Source organism: Cydia fagiglandana, chromosome 25 (genome assembly GCF_963556715.1).
Source record: "Cydia fagiglandana chromosome 25, ilCydFagi1.1, whole genome shotgun sequence".
Lineage (NCBI taxonomy): Eukaryota > Metazoa > Arthropoda > Insecta > Lepidoptera > Tortricidae > Cydia > Cydia fagiglandana.
The window spans coordinates 11,473,296-11,500,169 of NC_085956.1; the positions used below are offsets into that span (position 1 = coordinate 11,473,296).

General features: G+C 40.3%; 1 protein-coding gene across 1 annotated transcript in view; it reads left to right on the forward strand.

The window, feature by feature from the left end:
• Positions 1–15,144, forward strand: part of LOC134676870 (polypeptide N-acetylgalactosaminyltransferase 1-like) — a 49,032-nt gene extending 33,888 nt beyond the window's left edge. Inside the window, exons 14-23 of the mRNA XM_063535253.1 lie at positions 3,498–3,552; positions 4,075–4,189; positions 10,272–10,433; positions 11,157–11,279; positions 12,292–12,384; positions 13,042–13,144; positions 13,524–13,606; positions 14,086–14,216; positions 14,328–14,490; positions 14,953–15,144. Of these exons, the coding sequence (XP_063391323.1) occupies positions 3,498–3,552; positions 4,075–4,189; positions 10,272–10,433; positions 11,157–11,279; positions 12,292–12,384; positions 13,042–13,144; positions 13,524–13,606; positions 14,086–14,216; positions 14,328–14,490; positions 14,953–15,144 (1,220 nt within the window). The remainder of the gene's footprint in view (positions 1–3,497; positions 3,553–4,074; positions 4,190–10,271; positions 10,434–11,156; positions 11,280–12,291; positions 12,385–13,041; positions 13,145–13,523; positions 13,607–14,085; positions 14,217–14,327; positions 14,491–14,952) is intronic.
• Positions 15,145–26,874: the final 11,730 nt, after the last annotated feature.

Sequence of the window (26,874 nt, forward strand, 5' to 3'; positions counted from 1 at the left end):
AATTGACACCTCCTTTCTTAAAGAAGTATTTTATCGTTAAGTGTCAAACTTATACAATAAATAAGTAGGTTCTACTAGAATGATCGGTTTTTTTATTTTAACTGTCATATGCAGCTGTTCTTTCAAACCGTTGATCATATTATATACCTATGTTAATATATTTATTTAGCCCACTTATTGTAGTAAAATATACTATACAGGGTGGCCCATTTAGATCGGCCAGTATGGGAAAATCTGATACTATAAGATATACACCGATCTCTTCTTAGGAATCATGTCATCGATTTTAGTAACACGTAAAACTGCATTCATACATTAAAAAAAAATGTGTACTCAGCTCGGGAATCGAACCCCGAACGTTTTGAAAAATAAAACTAAGACTATTTCTATTTAGATATCGATTGTGTAGGTCTTAAGCAATAAATGTTACTATGAAACATGATGTCTGAAATTATTATTATTATTATTATTACGAGCCCATTGTGTCCCACTGCTGGGCAAAGGCCTCCCCCCTCTTCTTCCATTCTTCCCGATTTTGAGCTGCATCTGGCCAGTCTCTCAAAAAGGAGTCTAAGTTATCCTGCCATCGCCGACGAGGTCTGCCGCATCTCCGGTTCGACTCATGGGGCACCCACTCCGTGGTTATCTTGGCCCATAAGTCATTCGGCATGCGGCAGACATGACCAGCCCAGTCCCACTTTAACTTGGCCGCTTTTCGAGCTACATCTATTATTTGAGTTTTAGAGCGCAGCGTGGTGTTCCGGATGTGATCCCTTAGTTTCACACCTAATATGCTGCGCTCCATAGCTCTCTGACAAACCCCGAGTTTGGACTTCTGAGCTTCCGTCAAAGACCAAGTTTGAGCACCATAGGTGAGGACTGGAAGTATACACATGTCCATGAGCCTACGTTTGAGAGACAGAGGTAGATCTCCCTTCATGAGGTGTTTCATGGACCAATAGCTCTTCCAGGCGTTCTCGGTCCGTCTGTCGACCTCTTTTTCTTGTCGCGCCTGGAAAGAGACTATTTGGCCCAAATAAAGGTATTCATGGACATATGCAATGTGTTCTCCGTTTACCTCAATCCTACGTTGTATACCGTTAGTCATGACTTTGGTCTTTGACATATTCATCTTCAGTCCAACCTCGAGGCTTGCATTGCTAAGGTCTTCTAGCATATGATGTAGCTCGGATGCCGTTGAGGAAAAAAGGACAATGTCATCGGCAAAGCGAAGGTTAGTTAACCTTTTCTCGCCGACAACCAGCCCCTTGTCTCCCCAATGCGGCGCAAGCTTCTGGAAGACATGTTCTAATGTACTGGTGAAAAGTTTCGGCGATAGCGGATCTCCTTGTTTCACTCCCCTTTGCACTTCGAAGGACGGGCCAGAAGACTGTAATTTTATGGCGGCTGTACTATGTTTGTATATGGTGCTTAGAAGTTGGATGTAACTAGGGGCTATTTCTTGGTGACTTAGAGCTGTGAAGATGGCATGGTGCGATATGCTGTCAAACGCTTTTGAATAATCTACGAAGGCTAAGTAGAGGGGGAAATTATGTTCGTGGCATTTTTCGATAACTTGGTTTAACGTGTGCAGGTGGTCGGTGGTAGACAAGCCGGGGACAAGACAAGTCTGAAATTAATATATAAAATGCATTGTTTTCATATCCTTTAATTTAATTTAGTCAGTTTTCGAGGAGACCAGCATTTTTAGGGTTCTGTACCCAAAGGGTAAAACGGGACCCTATTACTAAGACTCTGCTGTCCGTCCGTCTGTCCATCGACATCCGTCCGTCCGTCCGTCTATCACCAGGCTGTATCTCAGGAACCGTGATAGCTAGACAGTTCAAATTTTCACAAATGATGTATTTCTGTTGACGCTATTATAAGTAACAAGAAATACTAAAAACAGAATAAAATAAAGATTTAAGTGGGGCTCCCAAACAACAAACGTAATTTTTGAGTAGTAAATATCAAATGTCATTCCGCACAGGAGTAATCTAAGTAACGCCCACTGCGGGTTCAAACCTACAACGTCCTGATAGAAAGTCGTACATACGCTACATGTGACATTATCTTCAAAAATTATATAAACGAATGCGAAATTAACATAAAACCAGATGACACAAATTAATAATAGAAATGAAATCCAAAAAAAAAAACAAAAAGCTGTAATCTCTAGGTGCGTACGACTGAGATTTGAACCCGCGGTCTCTGCTTTGAAAAGCAAACGCCTGTTACTGAGACCACGACGTGCCTTGACAATTGGCTCTAAATTCGGCTTCAGTTAGCTTTTGCTATGTGTCATTCGTCTTGACGATTCTGTTAAAAGAAATAGTTTGCAGTAAGTTGACCGAGAGGCTCCTGTCAAATGGTTGAAGGGCAAAACGTGAGATAGATGTATGTGATGACAAGACTGTACTGCTTTCGATGATTGTCAAAACGCTTTACCTGAAATTAGCATGGCTATCTTTTATTCAATATTCGACCATACTTGTATGCTTTAAAGTCTATTTTTCCATATTGTTCAGATATATTTGACACGTTGACCGCTTAGATACCATTGGTTTTTTGACAGCTAAGGTATCAATGACTTGTTGTAAGTGTAGAAATTAATGAATAGCGAGTGTTAACATATTTGTGACACGTTGAGCGCTCACAAGTAAATACTACCATGACAGTCAACAACTTTTTGACAGTTTAAACGTTTACATCTCTTTGAGCACCTGGAGTGTATAGCGACTTCTGCTGCTGACTGTACCAGTAATAATAACTTTTCTTTTTTTTTCTCCATTATTCCACAAAAAAGTTCACAGACGCGTGTCTCAAGCTAATGGCACTCGCGCTCGCACTGGTCCCAACCGGTCCGAGATATCGTGTCCGTGAGCAGTGTCTATGTGTGCGTTGCTCGAGCGCGGTTTGTATGTAGATTGATTTCTGTACCTATCTATTTGTGTTCTAGTGGAGGACCCTGTGGCACTTCTTATACCTACTAGTGTTCTAATAATCATTAAAAAAAATATTCGGACGGTTGTTTTTTGATGTTATTTGAGGCCTTTAATGCGTTTTAAAACTTTTGTTATTAGTTGCTGTTAGAATGAGATCTTATTTATGCATTTTAACAGATATTACCGTGTCGTATGCTTCCGATGAGTCAGGATTTTATTTTAAGTACTTGACTAGAATTTAAGATAGGTACTTTAAAAAATGTTAAATCATTTATTTACATACAATATATATACAGTGGTACAACTAAACGAAATTAATAACTAGCTTAAATCTAAAATAGGCCCCTGAGGCATTGTACCAAGGATGCTGGCGGCATTTCCCCGCTGTATTGCAATACTGATACGTTGTGCGAGGTAGCCGCCAGCTCTTCTTTAAAAAATTGTAGTTAGAAGCCAGGAAGCCACCTTACCTTGTATAGATACAGAAGTGTGCACGTGTGTACGCACACCGATCTCTGTGAATACACATTTATAGGCTTGTTTCCGTTGCAGCTGGTGTGCTGCCTGCAGAGTTAGAGCAGCGTCTCAACAAAATAAAGGCACGCAGGTAAGTGGCAATACAACAGCAGTAGTGTTCCATTTCACATATGTTACCTATGTGATATTTGTCATGTTGTGTATAAAAAGGTCAGTGTTTCGAAGCTAAGCAATTGCAAGAATTTTCAAAGATGGCAATGTTAAAGTGTTTTCTTTAATATTTTTAACCTTAACTTTATATATTTTTCTTACTAACGGCCTTAGACTAAATACACTTTTTAAATAATTAGTTAACAACTTATATAAAAAGCGCTCATATAACTATTTACTATATCAATAGCGAGCGGGCGGCGGGCGAGCACACCAAACGAGTACATTGTTTACTTTAAAGTCATATCACATTACTCGCTAAAGTGCTAAATAGAAGAATTTCGTACATTGACCCGCCTTTTCCTATTTCTATCACCTAATTACATTGCTGTGAAGCCGGCGTTCAATGCTAGTGTGCGAGCGGGACAGCTATATTAAGTGATAGAGATAAGAAAAAGAGACTAACGCAATTGTTAGTCGTAACATTATAGTGTTTTCATAGCGGCCGCAAGTCGCGCTCGCTGCTGGCCGAGTCCGCGGAGGAGGGCGAGGAGGCGCGGCCGGCCCCCCCTCCCCCTCCCCCCGCGCGCCGCCGCCGCACCAAGAGGAAACAGAAGGTCTGACGGGAGAGGGACGGCTTGACGAGAGCACAAGAGCGTGGTTTATTGCACAAGTGTTGGGATATCAACTATCGTGCACGAGCACATATTCAATCATCATTTGTAACGGGTTTCCGTCACTAATTATGATTTAGTATTGTGTTCAAAACGCGAAAGTTATACCTATATTTGTTATGTCATATGTTGACACTCGCATACAGAATTAGAAAGAGTAGGTAGACTGCAGTTTTTGCGTGTATGTCGTGACGGGTGCCGTATAAATTTGGAACTATGCATAATTTATCATTATTTTGATTTAAGTCTTTTTAATAGTATTTTTTGAAATGTAAATATGTCCGTATTATTTTTTTATGCTTTTACTATTTCTAATTCTGGGTGTGAAACGATTTATTTTTGGGTGAGTACCGATGGGATCGCTTCACACTGTTTAGGTAAAGAATATTGATATTTGATCTCTAAATAAGATTGTCCAGAATTAAATTGTAATCAATTACAGATTTTAAGTTTTCTATTTGTTTACCATTCATTTAACATGTCATCCAGTATGTGTTTCTAAGTAACGAAATGCATTAATAATAGTATGATTATCGGAAACAGATAATAAAATCAATCATTTTAATGACAATTAAATTTTATAAACACTCGTCACTTTCACAAAATGAATGATTTTAGTTGTACTTAAATAAAATCCAGGAATAGGTGTTTTTTTAGTATTTCGGCTCTAACTTCTTAATCTTCTTTTAACTTCTTAATGAACTGTTTTATTTTTTTTCACTATGTGCCTATTTCATTTTGCAAATGTTTCATTTTGTGACCCATTTTTTGACTAAAAATAAGGACACCAGCGATTTTATTTCAATCTTGCCTAGTGAGATATACAATTTTAATATTGAGGTGAGCATAAATATAGTTGGTACAGTAGTACATAAAAAGGCGGCAAATTTAAAAAATGTAGGCGCGAAGGGTTATCGTCCCATATAAAATTTGAATTGCGCGCTTTTTTCTACTCACAAGATTTGCTTGACCAACTATAATAATTTGTAGATCACCTTTTGTAATCCGATGGCTCTATGTATGTATAGATAGAGAATTGCTTTTATAATTCATGATGTAAGGAGCCAGCGGCTCCTGCATTTAATTTGATGTTAAAGCGATCTCGAGTTTCTCAACGATACCGCTAGTATAGCACCGACCGTCCACAGTTCGGTGCGTTATTATTTCCACACTGATTGTTAGAAAATATATATATAGTCAAATAGGGACCGTGCCCTTTAAAAGGTCTGTCAGCTTTGGGCCTAAATTGAAAACTTAAAACAAGTGCTGCCCCCTACAGTGCACGCACGCTCCCTTGCGTATTGTAGGGTCTGCCATCTTGTGGCCTAAATCGAAAAATTAAACTTTACATTTACACTTCGCGCCAATAAAAATGGCCGGGGCTCCTGTGCTTCCCTCTACAGTTCATGGACGCTCCCTATACTTCGAAAATAGCAAATGATTTGTACTTAAATTAGTTGTTAGTAGAAATGACTAGTGGTATGATATAATTTGATCTCTCTGGCCGATACAGCGATCCATCAGGTTTTAGCCCGTGTCATGTGACGGCATTTATTAAATACTTAATTTATTAATTGTATTAGTAGTGACAGCAGGTACCTACCGGCAGGGCCGTCTTTAACTATGCTGGGGCCCTTAGGCACATAATAATTTGGGGCCCTTTTGTAAAGTAAACAAAGCTACTTAAACTTACATTTTTCTACTATGATCTATTTATTATGGGTAATCAAATATACTGTTACTGTCTATCCTTGGAGGGGCCTGAGAATGGGGGCCCCGGGCATTGGCCCCGTGTGCTCTTATGGTAAAGACGGTGCTGCCCACTGATAAGATGGTATCATCGTTGTTTCGACTCATAAATCTTTTACACTACTACGTCTTATTCCTTTTCCATTCTGGTTACGTGTGATTTTTTTTAGTTTTTATTTACATTCGTGTGTAGGTGTTCGTGTGTATTCGGGGTCGATCATAACATTTTCCTTAAATAACCTGTGAAACAATTATAGTATTTTTTGAGTAAGTATCAGTGGCGGCGCGTCCATAAAAGCCGATTCTCACCGGCTTGCCTGTTTTTGGACGTTTGAGCAGAGTTGTAAAGGAAATATGTAAGCCAAATCAGCCCCGGCTTGCCTATGGATATGTTTGACTCGCCGCCACTGGTAAAGTATCATACAAAAATACGATGATATCTTCAGCTCAATGCGACGATTTTTCTTAAAAATGTTTTGCTATAAGGTTTATAAGAATATTTAAATTTACGCAATTTATAAAACAAATATTAATCAGTCTGAGTTAGTGCCCCCACGAAACAAATGTGACTTTTCTAAAATACATTTAGAGAGAGCACTTGGTCACGTTAAAAAAGCCATTACTTACAGCTGTATTTTTGAAAATGAGCACTTACCTTGACTGACTACAAATATTTAAGTACAGTCAGCAGCAGAAGTCGCTATACACTCCAGGTGCTCAAAGAGAGGTAAACGTTTAAACTGTCAAAAAGTTGTTGACTGTCATGGTAGTATTTACTTGTGAGCGCTCAACGTGTCACAAATATGTTAACAGTCGCTATTCATTAATTTCTACACTTACAACAAGTCATTGATACCTTAGCTGTCAAAAAACCAATGGTATCTAAGCGGTCAACGTGTCAAATATATCTGAACAATATGGAAAAATAGACTTTAAAGCATACAAGTATGGTCGAATATTGAATAAAAGATAGCCATGCTAATTTCAGGTAAAGCGTTTTGACAATCATCGAAAGCAGTACAGTCTTGTCATCACATACATCTATCTCACGTTTTGCCCTTCAACCATTTGACAGGAGCCTCTCGGTCAACTTACTGCAAACTATTTCTTTTAACAGAATCGTCAAGACGAATGACACATAGCAAAAGCTAACTGAAGCCGAATTTAGAGCCAATTGTCAAGGCACGTCGTGGTCTCAGTAACAGGCGTTTGCTTTTCAAAGCAGAGACCGCGGGTTCAAATCTCAGTCGTACGCACCTAGAGATTACAGCTTTTTGTTTTTTTTTTGGGTTTCATTTCTATTATTAATTTGTGTCTTCTGGTTTTATGTTAATTTCGCATTAGTTTATATAATTTTTCAAGATAATGTCACATGTAGCGTATGTACGACTTTCTATCAGGACGTTGTAGGTTTGAACCCGCAGTGGTCGTTACTTAGATTACTCCTGTGCGGAATGCCATTGTATGGGAGCCCCACTTAAATCTTTATTTTATTCTGTTTTTAGTATTTCTTGTTACTTATAATAGCGTCAACAGAAATACATCATTTGTGAAAATTTGAACTGTCTAGCTATCACGGTTCCTGAGATACAGCCTGGTGACAGACGGACGGACGGACGGATGGATGGACAGACGGACGGACAGCAGAGTCTTAGTAATAGGGTCCCGTTTTACCCTTTGGGTACGGAACCCTAAAAATGCTGGTCTCTTCGAAAACTGACTAAATTAAATTAAAGGATATGAAAACAATGCATTTTATTAATTTCAGACATCATGTTTCATAGTAACATTTATTGCTTAAGACCTACACAATCGATATCTAAATAGAAATAGTCTTAGTTTTATTTTTCAAAACGTTCGGGGTTCGATTCCCGAGCTGAGTACACATTTTTTTAAATGTATGAATGCAGTTTTTCGTGTTACTAAAATCGATGACATGATTCCTAAGAAGAGATCGGTGTATATCGTATAGTATCAGATTTTCCCATACTGGCCGATCTAAATGGGCCACCCTGTATAGTATATTTTACTACAATAAGTGGGCTATATAAATATATTAACATAGGTATATAATATGATCAACGGTTTGGAAGAACAGCTGCATATGACAGTTAAAATAAAAAAACCGATCATTCTAGTAGAACCTACTTATTTATTGTATAAGTTTGACACTTAACGATAAAATACTTCTTTAAGAAAGGAGGTGTCAATTCGTAGTGCTACAGTATTTATTTTAAAGTTAAACAGATAATTTGTTGATGCTTAGTTACCATTGAAATAACAACTGCTTAGCAACTGGTGGCACCCTGGCTGCTGACGTACGTGATTGGCAGTGCGTGTAGGTATTAATGACAGCAGCTTGAATTTGATTGCTTAGTTACCACTGACGTTTTAACCGTTATTGTCATTGTGATTAAATAAGGGTGTATGTGTTAAAGAAAAACTCAGAAGTTAAGGTATTTGTGACGAACTGAAAGCCTACGTGAAAATGACATCTTAGATGTCTTTATTTTTGTGACGATTGAAGTGTATATGTTTTCTTGGACACCTTGCCCGCTCAGGTATATCTGCTGCTGACTGTACCTACTTCTAAACGTACAGTTATTGACAGAAGAAGCTACAGTAGGTAGGTACAGGTAGGTACATACAGTCTGTCCACGAGCTTCGTATTTTTTTGATCGGAAGATATAGAAGTTAGCGGAAGTTCACATTTTCGTGTTTGGAACTCGTGTGCCGACTGTACCTAATATAAACCTTATGATTTCGAGTTCTGTACACCTTGACTATACATACATACAAGTGTCTTCCTATGATGGAGCTGATTTATTCGACGACAGCTGTGTTCTAGTTACGAAATAAAAGGTGCTAAATATCTTGGCTTTTTATTACCAATCCTTGAATGCACATATTGTTTTAGAAGCACACTAATATTTAACTTTTTCGCCGCCAATGACTTGATATTAAGATCAGTACATTTCGCGCGCCTTGATATGTGTATAACAAGTTGTTTACGTGCAATTTGTGGCTTGGCGTTGATGCCACTTTATTACTTGACTTAATTGATTGACTTGGCGGAGAAAAGGTTAAAGGTATGGAATTTTTCAACCAAATTAATGGAAGGAATAACTTAGTTTTTACTAAGTACATATTAACTTGTTGCACTACTCTTCTCTGGGTCACTATACGATACGAAGATTGCCGACTTCTCCCGACGTGTATGGATAGAATACGGACAGGTAAGTAGTTTTGCTACTTTTCGTCACATTTATAAGTTTGTGCTTTTGGCACACGAAAGCACGGCGTTTAGTTTTAATTACAAGAAGGGGTTTCTTTCTCTACCAGATAGATTCTCTACAGATTGAATATTTCATTCTCTATACAGGGTGATTCATGAGACGTGAGCAGGACTAATCCTGCACACTCAGTAACTGATAATTGATAGATCACCGTTGTATTTAGGCAAAACAACCACACTTTTTCCTATTTTTTAACTTTTTGGTGAGGGCAAATTTAATTCTCTACTATCATGGTCACCCTACAAGACCTAATTAATAAACATAAAACCTCTTTAACCGTAATGACAGCATATTGATTACGAAGAAAATGAACTGTCAACTGACCGTGATGACAGGGATTTCATTCAATTTGACACAGAATATCGGTACCTAGTTTATTCTAATTTTAGGGTGACCATGCATGTCGTAAATAAATTATAAACTTTTTTTTTCAACACGACTAGAAAATTAACGTTAACCTCACTAATACTCATACGAAGCAGTTGCTTATAATTTACGAAATGCGCAGTGTTAGTCCTGCTCACGTCTCCTGAATCACCCTGTATATAGAAATTGTCTACGATTAACATTTGACATATTATGCCCTGGACCAATATACCTTTATTGCTAGGTTACTAACTAATAGACCTTTATGACACCCACTGCATAGGTTTTACTAAAGCTAACTTATTTCGATTAGGTAAGTATTTAAGGTAGTTCGGTTGATTCGGTTCCCTCACGTTGTTTTCCTTTAACAACAGTGTAACCGCTTCGTACATTTACAAGAATGACTACTAATATAGTACGCATATCAGCTAGAGTCTGACCAAGTTAACTCTGCATACACTTCAATAACAAAATGTAGCTCTGTCATAATAAAATACGTTTGTAAAGACTGCCACGCTTAATTTGTTCTGTCAAAGTCGCTGCAAAGTTAACTTGGACTTTATTCATCTCCTTCAAAAATGACATTTCAATAACTGCGCCTAACATACGTCCAGCGGAGCCACAAGAACAAGTTCATCGTGACGGTGGAGCGGACCCTGAGGAACAACAGCGTGGAGCACCTGGAGATGGACATCCACTGCAAGCACCGCCGGCTGTACCCCAACAACAGCTTCGTCAGGGACCTCGTCACCATCCTCAACGACAAGGATATACGGGTAACATCTCTCTTTCACTCCGCTACGTACTTTTGAACGGCAAACGGCGCATCCATTTGCCGTGTCACTGACGTCACGGGGAGTAAAATATAGTTTTGTGAATAAATAAGGCCAATGGGGTGTTTTTCAGTAGATTTTTATCAAAAAACGATCGATCTCAAATGCAGTCCTTGGCGTCGTTGTCACGATTTTGCGTTGACGTCAATTGCCGTCTGTGGCGTTCAAAAGAAAAAAAATTACGAGTTCAGTTTTGAAGCCAAAATACGTTACCTTTAAATATTCATAACAACCCAATGGAGTGGTACAAGCTATTGTTACAAGATTAACATGGATATCCATCGCAAATATCGGAGGAGTCAAATACCTTTCTAATATCGTCAACAATCGCAGCAATTGTTTGGCGTTAACTGATATGTAGGTACCTACCAGGCAAGGCCGACGGCATATATGTGTATACTTATAGAACCGACATACTTTTTGGGAGCAATACAAACAAGAATCCTCGTTATTAAAGATAAAGATAAAAAATAGTTTATTCAAGTAGGCATATTACAATGCGCTTAATATGAACGTCAAACAAACCTTTACCGGCTCCAACCGTACACCTCTGCCCCGAGAAGATTTAAATCCCCCCTCAATTGGAGGAGGGTATCCCAATATGGAACCGGCAACAAACTCGGCGGGACACATCTTTTCAAAACATTATTACATCTTATTCCTAAGGTGATAAACAACGGGCGCGTGTTCGAGAAGAACAAGGTCACTGAACTCAAGGAGCACCCGCACTACAAGGAGCGCGCCCGGACCTCCACGGAGCCCGACAAGGGATCGCCGGAAGCCACCGCAGTACGTATCACACCGGCCGCCTATACTGCAAAACGTAATTCAAGACCAACAAAAGTAAGACAATGTTGCCACTGCAATAATTTGTTTGTAAAATAGTAAATTCCTTTTGATAAATAATCACGCTAAGATAATAAATTTATTAGTAATGTTACTCCTACAATTTAAAAAAGTACTTTTATTTACTTATTTTTACATAAATATACAAGACGCGCTAGTAAAAAAGTGGCAACATTTCTTACATTTTTTGATCTTGAATTACATTTTGTAGTTTAGACAAAATTACAATCCATGATACAAAACGCTAATCAAAGTTAAAATAATGTGATGGAAATAGTCATAAGTTTTCGTTTGATGCGTGTCGATGTACGATTGTCATCGTGGCAAGGACTCCTGACCTTCCAAAATAGGCGGGAAACCAGGCCTTATTGGGGGTCGTCCGCTTTCCTAGCGATGTTTTCCTTCTCTGAAAGGCGACTGATGAGTAAATATTGAATGATATATCGTGCATAAAGTTCCGATCAACTTATTGGGTTTTATTCGCACCCTCCGGATCGCACGCTCTTACCACTACGCTACTAAAGTTCTTGAACAGAAAAATTAAATAATGATTGAAGAAAAGCCCGACCAAGAATATGTATGATCACACGCGCCATGTTGCGGAATTCTGCTGGAACTAATATTTTCATACTAAACTGAACTCTTTCACCCTATAGGTACCTACATGATAATAACAGCGCCCTATTGACAATGATCTTAATTTGGTTACCTCGACCACACTGCGACCGAATTATGACTAAAAATGTTACGCGTTTCGACACAAAGTGAGTAGACAGTTACAGAATGTTACTGAAAATGGTTGTCTGGGTGGTCAGGCTTTTAGACAAAAGTGCTAGTGCAAATAGCAGTTCAATTATAGCTGTAGTCTTCTGTAAAGCGGACGTCCTTCCCCAGTATAGCTTTGTGTGTATATAAGATTAGTGTATGCAAATGGAGATTGTATTGAATATCGCAGAAGCCGTGGACGAGCACGCCCCCCGCGCCGCTGAGCACGCACCACGCGGACCTGGACGACGACGTCGCTGTGCCCACTACAGAGTTCACCAAGGTCAGTCGCTCGTACCCCGGCCTCGGTGTCCCTCCTAACATTGTAGACGCCGTGGACGAGCGCGCCCCCCGCGCCGCTGAGCACGCACCACCCGGATCTGGACGACGACGTCGCTGTGCCCACTACAGAGTCCACCAAGGTCAGTCGCTCGTACCCCGGCCTCGGTGTCCCTCCTAACATTGTAGACGCCGTGGACGAGCGCGCCTTCCCCGCTGGCACACACCACGCGCTGCCCACCGCCGAGTTCGTCAAGGTAAATCTCTTGGCTACGTCAGACTATGGTCAGACCGAGTAATGTACTAATGCCCATGACTCGTGGTCGCGCAGGTCGCGCTGCCCACCAAGTCGCCAACACCAGTCTCTTGTACCTCTGACACATCGACGATGACGTCACGCTGATGCCCGCCACCGAGTCACCTAATGTCAGTCGCTCTTCAGAACTGAAGTCCTAATAAGTATCAATTATCAAAAGACCTTTCGATGTTTTAAATAACTCAAATACATTATTTTTCTGTAGTTAGGCCTCTTTCACAATTCAATAGTACATTGTATAAATCACAATATAGTGAAAAACATATCAGAATGTATACATACAACAGTCAATACCTACTTATGCTTATATCATCCCCATTTCAACTGTGGCATTGTGTTCTGCAGCCAAAGAAGCGGCACCACAAGAAACGCTTCCAGAAGCGCGCGAAGGAGCGCCTCGAGCACTCGCTGCTGCTCGACGACACCGCAGACCAAGTGGCTATCGGCGGTGAGTGAGCGAGATGCTACTAGGTACATATATAGCTGTCCCGCTCTTACGCTACCCAATGGGACCAAATGTAGCGAAATATAGTGCGCGTGTGAGCTGTGAGCGAACGATTGGAAAAGTATATACACGCGCAGAAAAATACGCTACGCTACTACAACGCTTATGCCGGCTATAAAATCGTAGCGATTAATCTGTGCAGTTCGATTTGCGCAGTTTTATCTACCGTGTGTATGACAAATCATTACGATAATCGACAACGATTTGTAGCCGGGGCTACCCAGCCAAGGCATCTTGCGTACTGTTGCTACAGTAGGAAGTGGTTCTAGTGTAGTATTATTGCCATTTTATAAATTATAGATACCTATACATATATCGTTAGGCTTTAACCACACGGGCGCGAAGCTGCGGACCGCCGGGCGCTCCGGCGCTGAATCCCAGGAAGAGCCAGACACACACGGAGAGGTGAGCACTGCCTTCCACTACTAAACTGCAAAACTAGAATATGCTACATTCCTACTAGTCAAATCAGCTTCTTTGTTGGAACTGTCAAAACGATTTGCTACTATGCAATTTATATGAAAACAAATATAGCGACGTCACGGTAAACTCACCTACTTTTTATATTTCAAACCGATTTATTAAATACAAATTGTGTTTAAAAATAGCTGCTATCTATGTTTTTCTAATAATTATCTGATGCGTTATTTCGTGCACGGTTTGAAATAATTTGTTTTAAGTACAGGAAACATCCCTATTCTAGGGAGGATTGAATGACGTGTTTATCCCTTTACATACGCAATGTGGGTTAGACAACAATATTTGAACATCTTTTTGCTCTTTTATATTGTAGTTAAATAAAGTAAATGAGTTTATACGTGGAATATCTGCTTTTTGTTCAATATTTTGACATAAGTATAAAAGTAATGTTTTAAATGATACAGACGCACCGCCCGTGGCCTCCGAGCGAGCTAGAGTTTTACGTGAACACCACGCCCCCCGACAGCGTCGAGATACATCTCACACACGCCGACATAACGAGGGACAAGGACAAGCGGGGAGACAGAGACGACAGGTTTGCTCAGTTTATTATGTAAATACATTTATCATAATTCTTAGTAATAAAAGAAAAGTGATAAACCGCTAAATAGTAAGACACTAAAGTCATTATCGACGACACACACAGGGACAAGGACAACAAGGACAGCACACACAAGGACGACAACAACAGGGACACCAACAAGGCGCGCTCGGAGGCCATCGCGCGGCACGTGGCCGTGTACGAGTTCAAGAAGGACACCGAGGAACAGCAGCGCAAGGAGCGGCACGGGGGGAAGGCCAGGGCGCAGGTAACACTGCAGCATACACAAACACGTGACAACACACACACAGGGACAACAACAATAAGGCCGCCGGAGAGCGGGGGCACAAGGAGCGGCACGGGGGGAGGACCAGTGCACAGGTAACACTGCAGCATACACAACACGTGACAACACATACACAGGGACATCACACACAGGGACAACAACAAGAAGGGCACCGGAGAGTGGGGGTGCAAGGAGCGGCACGGGGGGAAGACCACGCAGGTAACACTGCAGCATACACAAACAACACGGGACAACACACACACAGGGACAACACACACAGGGACAACAACAAGAAGGCCGCCGGGGAGCGGGGCCGCAAGGAGCGGCGCGGTGGGAAGACCAGGGCACGGGTAACACTGCAGCGTAACACAAACAAGACACGTGAATGAGCCTGAGTTGCCTGAGAATAAATGACATTTGATTTCATTTCATTATTACCTACAGATGCTGAGCGAGAAACAAGGCAAAACGTTGGAAGAGAACCACTCGTGGCCCCCCTCGCGCCCCTCCTCGGGCCCCCGCGCCCCGGGCGAGCGCTGGGCGCCCGCGCCCGACACGGAGCCCTGGGGGCCGCGCGGGGACGCCGCCGGACACGTCGACGCGGCCTCGCCTGATGCGCTGGTGGACACCAGGTAAGGCTGTCCTAGTCTTGTGCTTCCCTGGTGGCATCCTAAAGGACAGGCGGGACCCGTGCGGGCCGCGCGGGCTGACACCGGACATGTAGTGGCGTGCCCGCGCCTGATGTGGTGGTGGACACAAGGTGAGACTGTCCTACTCTAAGAGTCTTCTACGACGTATTCGAGGGTCATGATGGTCGCTCCGCTCCCATAGCTTCTCGTAGAGTTCATTCTAAATTTGATCGTTATCATTTTGTCGGTGCTCCCCCATTCAAGGGTACCTATCTGGGGCCTATACCACAAAACTTACAATTACAATTTACAAATGACAAGATACAAATATGCATTTAGTACAACTGGGCATATCACAAAATTTACAAATGACAAAATTGTAATGGAAAATTTATACAAATATGTAAATTGTTGCGACAAATCTACAATTAAGTACTTGTATCACAAAATATTACAAATTTACAAGCAATTTTCCGGAAAATTTGACAATTTTGTAACTGACAATTGTACGTAAAAGATTTGTGTTACAACAAATTGTAGAAGAAGGTATACATATTTGTGGAAATGTCAAGCGATGCGAGTGTCAAGAGCATAGGTAATACAATTACGTGCCACTGAGCGTCTTTTCAAATTTTGCCACATAGTGTCTCTTAAATACTTCTAATCCTTATCCAATATATCTAAATTTTTCAATTGACTTGCTATTTCTTTCCATTTCTTAATTTTATCATCATGAGTCAATTTACTACTAAACTTCCCGAATAATATTTCCAATATTAAATTTAAAACTATAATTTTGTCTTGCATAAACATTTTCAACCAATTTTAATGACAGCATAAAAAGAAAGGTATGCTATTTATGCTCGTAAGGTATTTTTAACGATATACTTAAATGAAATGCCCTCAACATAAACTAAGTGAGGGATATTAATACATATTTGTCAAATTGTAATAAATACAATTTTGTATTTGTCACAATAATTATGTAGGTATGTTATCTTGACATACCCTCTATGTTTTGAGTTACGGGTCCTCAAATGCAAAATATTTGTAAATTGTAGACTTGTACATGTGACATGTGTAAAATTATTGTGATACGTATTTTTGTTTACAATTTAACAATATTGTCGAATTGTACACTTGTAAAGTTTCGTGGTATAGGCCCCAGAGCTAAGCAGCAAACTAAGAGTTATCACAAAGAACCCTAAACATACTTTTACTACGGAAATAGGGGACGGTTGATTTAATGTTTTGAGCTTTAAATACCTAAAACATTGCTTCTAAATTAAATAAATGGAGCGAATGGAACGTCGAACAAAGAAAATTCAACTTGTTGCGACGGTTTCTTATCATAATATGCTTCCACACCTATTTGAATAAACCAAGTTTCCAAAACTGAATAAATAATTATTATATTAAGGTTAGAAGTACCCAGTCGTTACCTTTCCGGTTACGTTTCCATCGACCGTTTTACAGGAAGCACTTCTCGAACGATCCCCACGACGCAGTGGACAACCTGGTGTTCAACGACGTGCTGGAGAGCAACCCGCCACGGGACCAGCGCGTCTCCGAGCTGGCGCGCCAGGTCATGGCCGACTACGACGAGCCCGCACCACAGGTACCGCCGCATGTCGACCTCGCGGGCCCTCCCCGAGGGTCCGACAAGGACCCGCAGGAGGACCGCCGCGTCTCCGAGCCGGCTTAGGCGGGTTATGATGAACCGGTTTCTTATAAATAAGAAATAAACACGTGTATACGTTAGTTAGTAACATTTTTCGGAATAAAGGACATTTTATGACGTCACCACCCCCGGGGAGATTCAGAAAATTGGTTAATTTAAGTAGGCGTGGGAGCATATTATAATAAGAAACACTTCGCAGCCGACACCTTCGCCGCCGGGGCGGGGGCGGGGGCCGGGCGGCGCGGAGCCGCGCGCCCGCGACGCGCCCGACACGAGGGACCCCGGCGCGCCCGGCGCCGGCCGGGGCAAGCCGCTGCGGCTGCGCGTCAAGAGCAACATGACCTTCAACCTGGGGGACGAGCTGCTCGGCTGGCGGCGGATGAAGTGAGTCCCGACTCTCGGAACACTCGAACTTATAATTAGATTTGACACTTCCTTTTTAATGATGGGGATGATCGGTGACCGCGTGATGCTTTCTATAGCGAAATGGTCTGACGCCTCGCCCGGCCCGAAAACGTTGCTTTCCTTTAAAGTTGATCCTATTAGTGTTTGATTTGGTAGAGGTTTCAGATGACGATGGAACCGGTGATTTTCGACAGATAGGTTTGGTTAGGTATATTATATCGAAGCTTGATGATGAAGGATTACGTGTAATAGGTATTTTTCACGTAGCTTGGATACGGTGACTGTTGTTTCGACAGTTCAATTTTGCGTTTTAATGGGGGGGTAAAATCAAATTTTCAGATAAATCGAAGATTCGTTTTGTCTTTGTTAAAAACCACTGCATTTTAAATATAAGCCGTAACGACAAGTGGAGTATAGAATAGGATAGGATAAAAACAATGGTCATCATCTTTCACCATTGCACTTGTATTTTCATGAAAGTCCAAAGAAACGTGGCGATCCCAGAGATGACGTCACGTCACCACCGCTCGGCTCGATCGCCTCAATCATAATGACTCCCATTCAGTCATTCCACCCTCTTTATATAACAACCAACCACCTGTCACTGGCCAGGTGACAGCTCCACAACGCCATCTTTGATTTCACCCAGGCAACTACCTGACGTTTCTTAGGTTACAAATCAATTAATCATGGTTCACTCCGACAAGCCGCATACATATTGTGTGTAGAATAGCAATAAAACATTGTTCATGTGTTGCAGGATGGCCGGAGCCGAGTCGGAGTCGGAAAGTGCGTCCGACGAGGAGACCGGCTCGCGGTCACTATAGCAAGCGCCGAACACGCCTACAGTCGTCGAGAGTGTATAGCGAGCGCCGAACACGCCTACAGTCGTCGAGAGTGTATAGCGAGCGCCGAACACGCCTGGAGTCCACCGTCGAGAGTGTGCAGCATTCGAGCCGTCTTCAGACCACTCCCACCGGCTTGAAATAAGCACTCACGATCGAAACGAATGAAATGTTACAAGCGCAGACTGTTATAAAACTGAGTCTCATTTACTAATTTGGACTTACAAGTTACAGGATGGCCAAATAAGAGGTATACACTTTAGTTTTTGTTTTTATAAAAAAAAATAAGTATTTCTTGTTAAATATAGTATGTAGGGCCGGTAAGTAAATATGGAAAATAATGTCAGACTAATGTCGACCTCTAGCAGTATGGAAAGTGAATCCTCTGCATCCAGTTGCTGATGATTTATTGGCCTGTTAGCATCACGGTTAGCATAGACACGTCCCTTCAGATAGCCCCACAGAAAAAAGGAGCTTGTTTCTCGAAATTAATCGACCAGGAAACGTTCTTTTTAATGTTTCCAAGAAAATTTGAATAGAGTTAGACCAAGAAAAGTCTGCAGCGATTTTGATAGCCCTCACAATGCAAGTGTTATTTCCCATACAACCATTTCCAGTCGCCGTTACGACGCGGTGTAGACACATCTTGTGTCGACACCGTCTGTTTCGGTCACAATTCCAGTCGCAGAGTCGTCGCCGTGTCGACACAGTTACCAGAAATGGGGAAGGGTCGACACATGACACAAAGTGACATAAAGTGTGGTCGCCGTGTGCACACATTGTTACTAGTTTGCGACTACTTTATGCCAAAATCATTCGTTCATTCGTTCATTTTGTTCCTGTCAAATGGAAACTGTCAGATGGAAAAATAGTTAAATAAAAATAAGTGACATTAATACGCCATCTCTAAAACGGATTACAAGACGTAATTATATATTGTTTGCATTTATAATACAATAGGACTTAAATTATTATGGGGAATTAAACTGCTCGAGTGATTTGATAAACTAAGTGTAATATAATCAACGCGCCACCAAATTGTTTTAGTTTAGCCGGAAATGAAATTGTTTACTTCTCAGTGCCTGTGTTCATAAATATATTATTTGATGCATTTTTAGTACTTCGATGCGTATACTATACTTAAATAACAGAAATAACGCTTTACATACTACGAAACTTGTTAATTATGATGTATAAATATGGTTTAAGGCTGAGAAATATTGCAGTCACAAAGTAGTCGCAAATGTTTCGACTTTGTGTCGACTCTGTGTAGACACATGACACGCGCTGTCAAAAGTAATAACAAAGTTATTGGATTTGCAAAATGGCTCCTTGTGTTCATTTGTTTTCAGATATTCTCAAAGTGTAAAAATGCCGTGGTCAGAGATGGGACTTAATAGATTAACTGTTTATTCGACTAATTAATGGAATAAAAAAAGTTAATTCTCAAATTTTAATCACGATTAGTTTAGTCGACCTAACATAGATTGAAATTGAATTAATCTGAACATTAATCGAATATATTATCGATTAAATCTCGGTTGGAAGTTGACAGGGGGCCATTTATGTACGTAAAAATAATAGAAATGTCTTGCATGCAGATGGTAGCCAAACACTTTGTCATAAAAGTCGAGATGGGTGTCGATTTATAGCTTTTAGGGAGTGCCGATTTCGAAAATGATGACCATTTTGGAATCCAAAATGGCCGCCATGCAGTGTCATAAAAGTCGTCATGGATGTTGTTTTATACGTTTTAGGGGGCCCCAATTTTGAAAATGATGACCATTTTGGAGTCCAAAATGGCGGCCATGCACTATGCCATAAAAGTCGTCATGGGTGTCGTTTTATAGGTTTTAGGAGGCGCAGATTTCAAAAATGATGACCATTTTGGATTCCAAGATGGCGGCCATGCACTATGTCATAAAAGTCGTCATGGATGTCGTTTTATAGGTTTTAGGGGGCCCCGATTTAGAAAATGATGACCATTTTGAAATCCAATATGGCGGCCATGCACTATGTCATAAAAGTCGTCATGGGTGTCATTTTATAGGTTTTGGGGGGCGCAGATTTCAAAAATGATGACCATTTTGGATTCCAAGATGGCGGCCATGCACTATGTCATAAAAGTCGTCATGGATGTCGTTTTATAGGTTTTGGGGGGCGCAGATTTAGAAAATGATGACCATTTTGGAATCCAGAATGGCGGCCATGCACTATGTCATAAAAGTCGTCATGGGTGTCGTTTTATAGGTTTTGGGGGGCGCAGATTTAGAAAATGATGACCATTTTGGAATCCAGAATGGCGGCCATGCACTATGTCATAAAAGTCGTCATGGGTGTCGTTTTATAGGTTTTGGGGGGCGCAGATTTCGAAAATGATAACCATTTTCGATTCCAAAATGGCGGCCATGCACTATGTCATAAAATTCGTCATGGATGTCGTTTTATGGGTTTTAGGGGGCCCCGATTTAGAAAATGATGACCATTTTGTAATCCAGAATGGCGGCCATGCACTATGTCATAAAATTCGTCATGGATGTCGTTTTATGGGTTTTAGGGGGCCCCGATTTAGAAAATGATGACCATTTTGTAATCCAGAATGGCGGCCATGCACTATGTCATAAAAGTCGTCATGGGTGTCGTTTTATAGGTTTTGGGGGGCTCCAATTTTGAAAATGATGACCATTTTGGAATCCAAAATGGCGGCCATGCACTATGCCATAAAAGTCGTCATGGGTGTCGTTTTATAGGTTTTGGGGGGCGCAGATTTAGAAAATGATGACCATTTTGGATTCCAAAATGGTGGCCATGCACTATGTCATATAAGTCGTCATGGGTGTCGTTTTATAGGATTTAGGGGGCGCAGATTTCGAAAACGATGACCATTTTGGATTCCAAGATGGCGGCCATGCACTATGTCATAAAAGTCGTCATGGATGTCGTTTTATAGGTTTTAGGGGACGCAGATTTCGAAAATGATGGCCATTTTGGAATCCAAAATGGCGGCCATGCACTATGTCATAAAAGTCGTCATGGGTGTCGTTTTATAGGTTTTGGGGGGCGCAGATTTAGAAAATGATGACCATTTTGGATTCCAAAATGGTGGCCATGCACTATGTCATAAAAGTCGTCATGGATGTCGTTTTATAGGTTTTGGGGGGCGCAGATTTAGAAAATGATGACCATTTTGGAATCCAGAATGGCGGCCATGCACTATGTCATAAAAGTCGTCATGGGTGTCGTTTTATAGGTTTTGGGGGGCGCAGATTTAGAAAATGATGACCATTTTGGAATCCAGAATGGCGGCCATGCACTATGTCATAAAAGTCGTCATGGGTGTCGTTTTATAGGTTTTGGGGGGCGCAGATTTCGAAAATGATAACCATTTTCGATTCCAAAATGGCGGCCATGCACTATGTCATAAAATTCGTCATGGATGTCGTTTTATGGGTTTTAGGGGGCCCCGATTTAGAAAATGATGACCATTTTGTAATCCAGAATGGCGGCCATGCACTATGTCATAAAAGTCGTCATGGGTGTCGTTTTATAGGTTTTGGGGGGCGCAGATTTCGAAAATGATGACCATTTTGGAATCCAAAATGGCGGCCATGCACTATGTCATAAAAGTCGTCATGGATGTCGTTTTATAGGTTTTGGGGGGCTCCAATTTTGAAAATGATGACCATTTTGGAATCCAAAATGGCGGCCATGCACTATGCCATAAAAGTCGTCATGGGTGTCGTTTTATAGGTTTTGGGGGGCGCAGATTTAGAAAATGATGACCATTTTGGATTCCAAAATGGTGGCCATGCACTATGTCATATAAGTCGTCATGGGTGTCGTTTTATAGGATTTAGGGGGCGCAGATTTCGAAAACGATGACCATTTTGGATTCCAAGATGGCGGCCATGCACTATGTCATAAAAGTCGTCATGGGTGTCGTTTTATAGGTTTTGGGGGGCGCAGATTTAGAAAATGATGACCATTTTGGATTCCAAAATGGTGGCCATGCACTATGTCATATAAGTCGTCATGGGTGTCGTTTTATAGGTTTTAGGGGGCGCAGATTTCGAAAACGATGACCATTTTGGATTCCAAGATGGCGGCCATGCACTATGTCATAAAAGTCGTCATGGATGTCGTTTTATAGGTTTTAGGGAGCGCAGATTTCGAAAATAATAACTATTTTGGAATCCAAGATGGCGGCCATGCACTATGTTAAAAGTCGATATGGATGTCGTTTTGTTGGTCATGGTCATCATTTTCGAAATCTGCTTTTCCTAACACCTATAAATCAACATCTATGACGGCTTATATGACAAAGTGCACGGCAGACATCTTGGAATCCAAAATGGTCATCATTTTCGAATTCTGCACTCCCTAAAACCTATAAAACGATATCCATGACGACTTTTATGACAAAATACGTAGCCGCCATCTTGGAATATAAAATGATCATAGTTTTCGAATTCTGCACTCCCTAAAACCTATAAATCGACATCCGTGACGACGCAAGTTATCTTTATTTTCAGATCTAACAAATTGCTACAGAATACAAAGGACAAAAAAAGAAGCGAGGAGGTAATGAAACAAGCAAAAATACAGATGATTCCTCGACGCAATTGGATGCTTCTTAAATTGTGTCCAGATTTTTTTGTCATAAAAGTTTTTATTTTTCACATATTACTCTCACAAGTTCCGTGACATTTCGACCTTGTAATTTTTTAAGTAAATGTTTTTGTTTATCTATGAGGATCTCACTAGAATAATATAATCAAGGTATGTTTATATTTGATGATTGAAATAGTAACGCAAAAAAAAAAAAATATTTGTGTTTATATTCCTGCCGAAGACTTTTATTTTTCCTTTTCCTTCTACACAAGTTTGGTCAAGTAATAAGAATTTAGGGCTCTCAATTTTATTTTGACTTCTACAACAGTAAAGCTACGAGGCCATGTTTGGTATCGTTTTCGTATAAATGCGCAGTACCAAATTTAGTTATGGTATCACATTGACACCATTCCAAAGTAAAAACATATAAACTTACTTTCTTTTAAACTCCTCTTCACGCTTAAACTGCTGAACAGTTTTAATTTAAATTTAGTACACATATATTTTGAGTCCCGAGACAGGACATAAAAAGTTATCTCAAAAATCATCCTTTAAAGGTGTGAAATGAGGTGTAGGGGGGAATTCAGAATTGACTTCTTGAAGTTAATACTGTTTAAGTTTAGGTTTGAAGTCATGTTTTTTTTATCATTTTTAACTAAATCAAAGATGTAGACCATCCCAAATTTAATATAAATCGGTTCAGCGGTTATTGATTTCCCGTACAAATTTCCACGCCACTTTTCACACCTTCAAAAGGTTGCTTGGTTATAAGATCTATCCTATGTCCTGTTCCGGGACGCAAACTATTTCTATACCAAATTTCAACGAAATCGGTTCAGCGGTTAAGCGTCAAGAGGAGTTTAAAAAAAACCGGCCAAGTGCGAGTCGGACGAGCGTATTAAGGGTTCCGTACATTAAGTCCGACGCGCGCTTAACTGCACATTTCTAATAGGTTTTCCTGTCATCTATAGGTAAAGAACTATTTTGTGTATTCAGACGGACAGACATACAGACGCACGAGTGATCCTATAAGGATTCCGTTTTTTGCTTTTGAGGTACGGAACCCTAAAAAGATTTTTTTTAATTTTGTGGAATGGTGTCAATGTGATACCTTAAATGGATTCAGCAACCCAGATTTATACGAAAACGATACCATACACGGCCTAGCACCTTCACTGATGTAGATATATCAAGATAATATTGAGAGCCCTAAATAAACTTTCAAGAGCGGATATCTCAAAAACTATTCAACATATCGAAAAAATTGACTGAATAAACTTGTAACAAATTAAATTAACTTTCATTTTGTATAAGTGGCCATGTCGCTAAGATGCATAGTTTCCGAGATATAATCGAAAAACCGGAAAATGGGACCATCAAAGCCCCCTCTCTTCCCCCTGCTCAAGGGCTACGGCCGGGGACTTTTGATATGTTCACCTCCTAACTTGTCCAAACCAAGTTACAGAGTCAAAAATTGTGTTCCGAGCATTTCCCTTTACAACGTTTTGGAGCATTCGTTGGCTGACCTAAGTAGCTTATTGCATTTCTTTAAAAACTTTTCTGTAAAAGGTTGACGGGTGTTGGGTGTTTATATGGTTTTCATTTGCATCGCCCATGATGACTTACTAGAATTACTTACGAGCACACGAGACACTAATAGTAGTTTGACAAACCTTGGTTTTCAAGAGGTATTTTATATTGACATTTGCTGTCACAAATTTTCTGTCAGATTTAGTCGCAAACCGCACGCAAAGTGCACACAAATGTGTCGACACCTTGTTACGGAAAAGTGTACACACGGCGACGACACTTTGTTTCGAAACAATTCTAGACACATTGTGTGGACTCTGTTACGACACATCTGACATTTAGTTACCACTTTGATGATTCTGCGACTGGAATGGTTATATGGGTTACACGTCATCATTTCATAAAAGATTGACGTTTAAAATGACACTCACTGCGTGGGCTATCAAAATCACTGCAGAGTTTTCTTGGTCTAACTCTAATTAAAACACGTTGTTCACTCATAAAACGCTCGATATTAAATTTGCCGTACCTATCTACACAAAGTAATTTTCATGCACCAAGCACCAACTGTCATATTTGCCGCCAAAACAAAATGGCGGCAAAAATAAGTTGTATACCTCCAAGTTGGCCACCCTGTATAATAAAGTCTGACATTAAGTTAACCCTCTACCCGCCGAACACGTCAACTGCCGCGCGCAGCTGCAGCCCAATATCAACGCATATTCCGACAAGGTCCAGCCCAAGAGGACGCGCCACGTACAGTCATCAGCAATAGTATCTTACACAACTAGGGCCGCAAAATTATATGACGCGCTCTTATTGCGCTCCAAATAAGAACGTGTCACATATTTTTGCGGCCCTAGTTGTGTAAGATACTATTACTGATGACTGTACCTACTGTAGGCGTGGGTGTGGCGTTGGAAGGGGCAAGATTGTCTGACTTTCGGAGGGATTCACTTTTATTACTTATTATCTACTTGTATTAGTAAATTGTAAATCTCTGTAGAACAATGCGTTGTGTGTGGTTGCGGAAAGCGTGACACACGTAGGCAACGTAGGTACCTTTTTTTTACGTTGGGGAAATGCGTTTACATGTGACGTAGGTACCTAGGTAGCTAGATTTTTAAATTAGGTAGTTTAGCCCTAATAAATTTATTTATAATGCGTCATTTTAAATTGTAAATTACAGTGGAACCTGGATAATTGCAATCTCAAGGGACCGGCCAATTTTTGTCAATTAACCAGGTTTTTCATTTAAGCAGGTCGTGTCAATTAACGAGGTTCAAAAAATCGTTGTGTCAATTATAGAGGTTTTCATTAATAGAGGTTGCGTTCTGACAAATTTCTGTTATGGAGGTGCAAATAACCATTTTAAGTAGATTTACACGCTTACATTCTATATATTGCTTCCGTCTATACTTGCACTTTTACACTACATTAATTACCACTTTATTTTCTTATCATTTGGGTTTAAAAAATTCCCTTGAATTGTAGAAGAAAGTTTTATTAGAATGTAAAAAGCATACTTTGTTTTTTATTGATCAAAACTATTTCACCTACTACAGGCTGTGATAGATACCCAATAAATAAATTAAATTCTGGATGGAGATATAAATAAAATGATCATTGCTATTAAAATATTGTTTCTGCTATATACAACTACATTATTTCAATTACAGAGGCAATAAGCAAGACTCGTTTCAATAATAGAGGTAAAAATAAGAGCAAAAATAACGGATTTTTTTAGCAGTGTCAATTATAGAGGTCTTAAGTTGCGATGTGGTCAATTATAGAGGCAAAATTACGAAAAGCACTAAAATCTAAATTGCAATTATAGAGGTTCCAAAATTTCAATTATAGAGGCCTTTTAGTCTCAAGGGACCGGGACCGGACTTTTGGTTGCATTTATTAAGGTTTTCCATTTATCCAGGTGCCAATTAACCAGGTTTCACTGTATAAACTTTCTTTCATAATTAAATTAATAAATAAACCTATTTTTCTATCAATGTTTTTCATTTTATCTGTTTACCAATTAGACCTTCTAGCAGCAGTTGTAGCTCATGATAGTCATGATAAAGTGCAGTCACCAGGATTTTTGATGTAAATCTTAGGGGGGGGGGGGGGGCTGTCAATAACCGCTGAAGCAATTATATAAAATAGTTTTCATCCCAAAATTATCCTTAAGCGGGCCACAGACCATCAGTTTTAACTGCACAGTTTTAACTGTTCAGTCAAACTGTTCAGTTAAAACGTACGTGTGTAGGCAAATTTTGAACTGTGCAGTTGAACTGACGATCTAATCGAAATTTTAAAGTTTTAACTGAACAGTTTGACTGCACAGTTAAAACTGTGCAGTTAAAACTGATGGTCTGTGGCCCGCTTTAAGTGAAAAGGGGGGTGAAAGTTTGTACGGGGAAACAATAACCGCTGAACCGATTTAAATGAAATCTACGTTTACATTATATCTTTTGATTTGAAATTGTTATGCAAAGAAAATAAAGCGAGTACAAGTTGTATGTATGTTGCACATTGTTACTGTACCTAGCCAAGTAACTCGAGCACGAGCTAGCATGACAAGGAGCTTGCGCCTTTAGGGGGTCATCCATTAATTACGTCACACGAATTTCTAGGTTTTTGGACCCCTCTCCTCCAGGGCCGTCTTAAA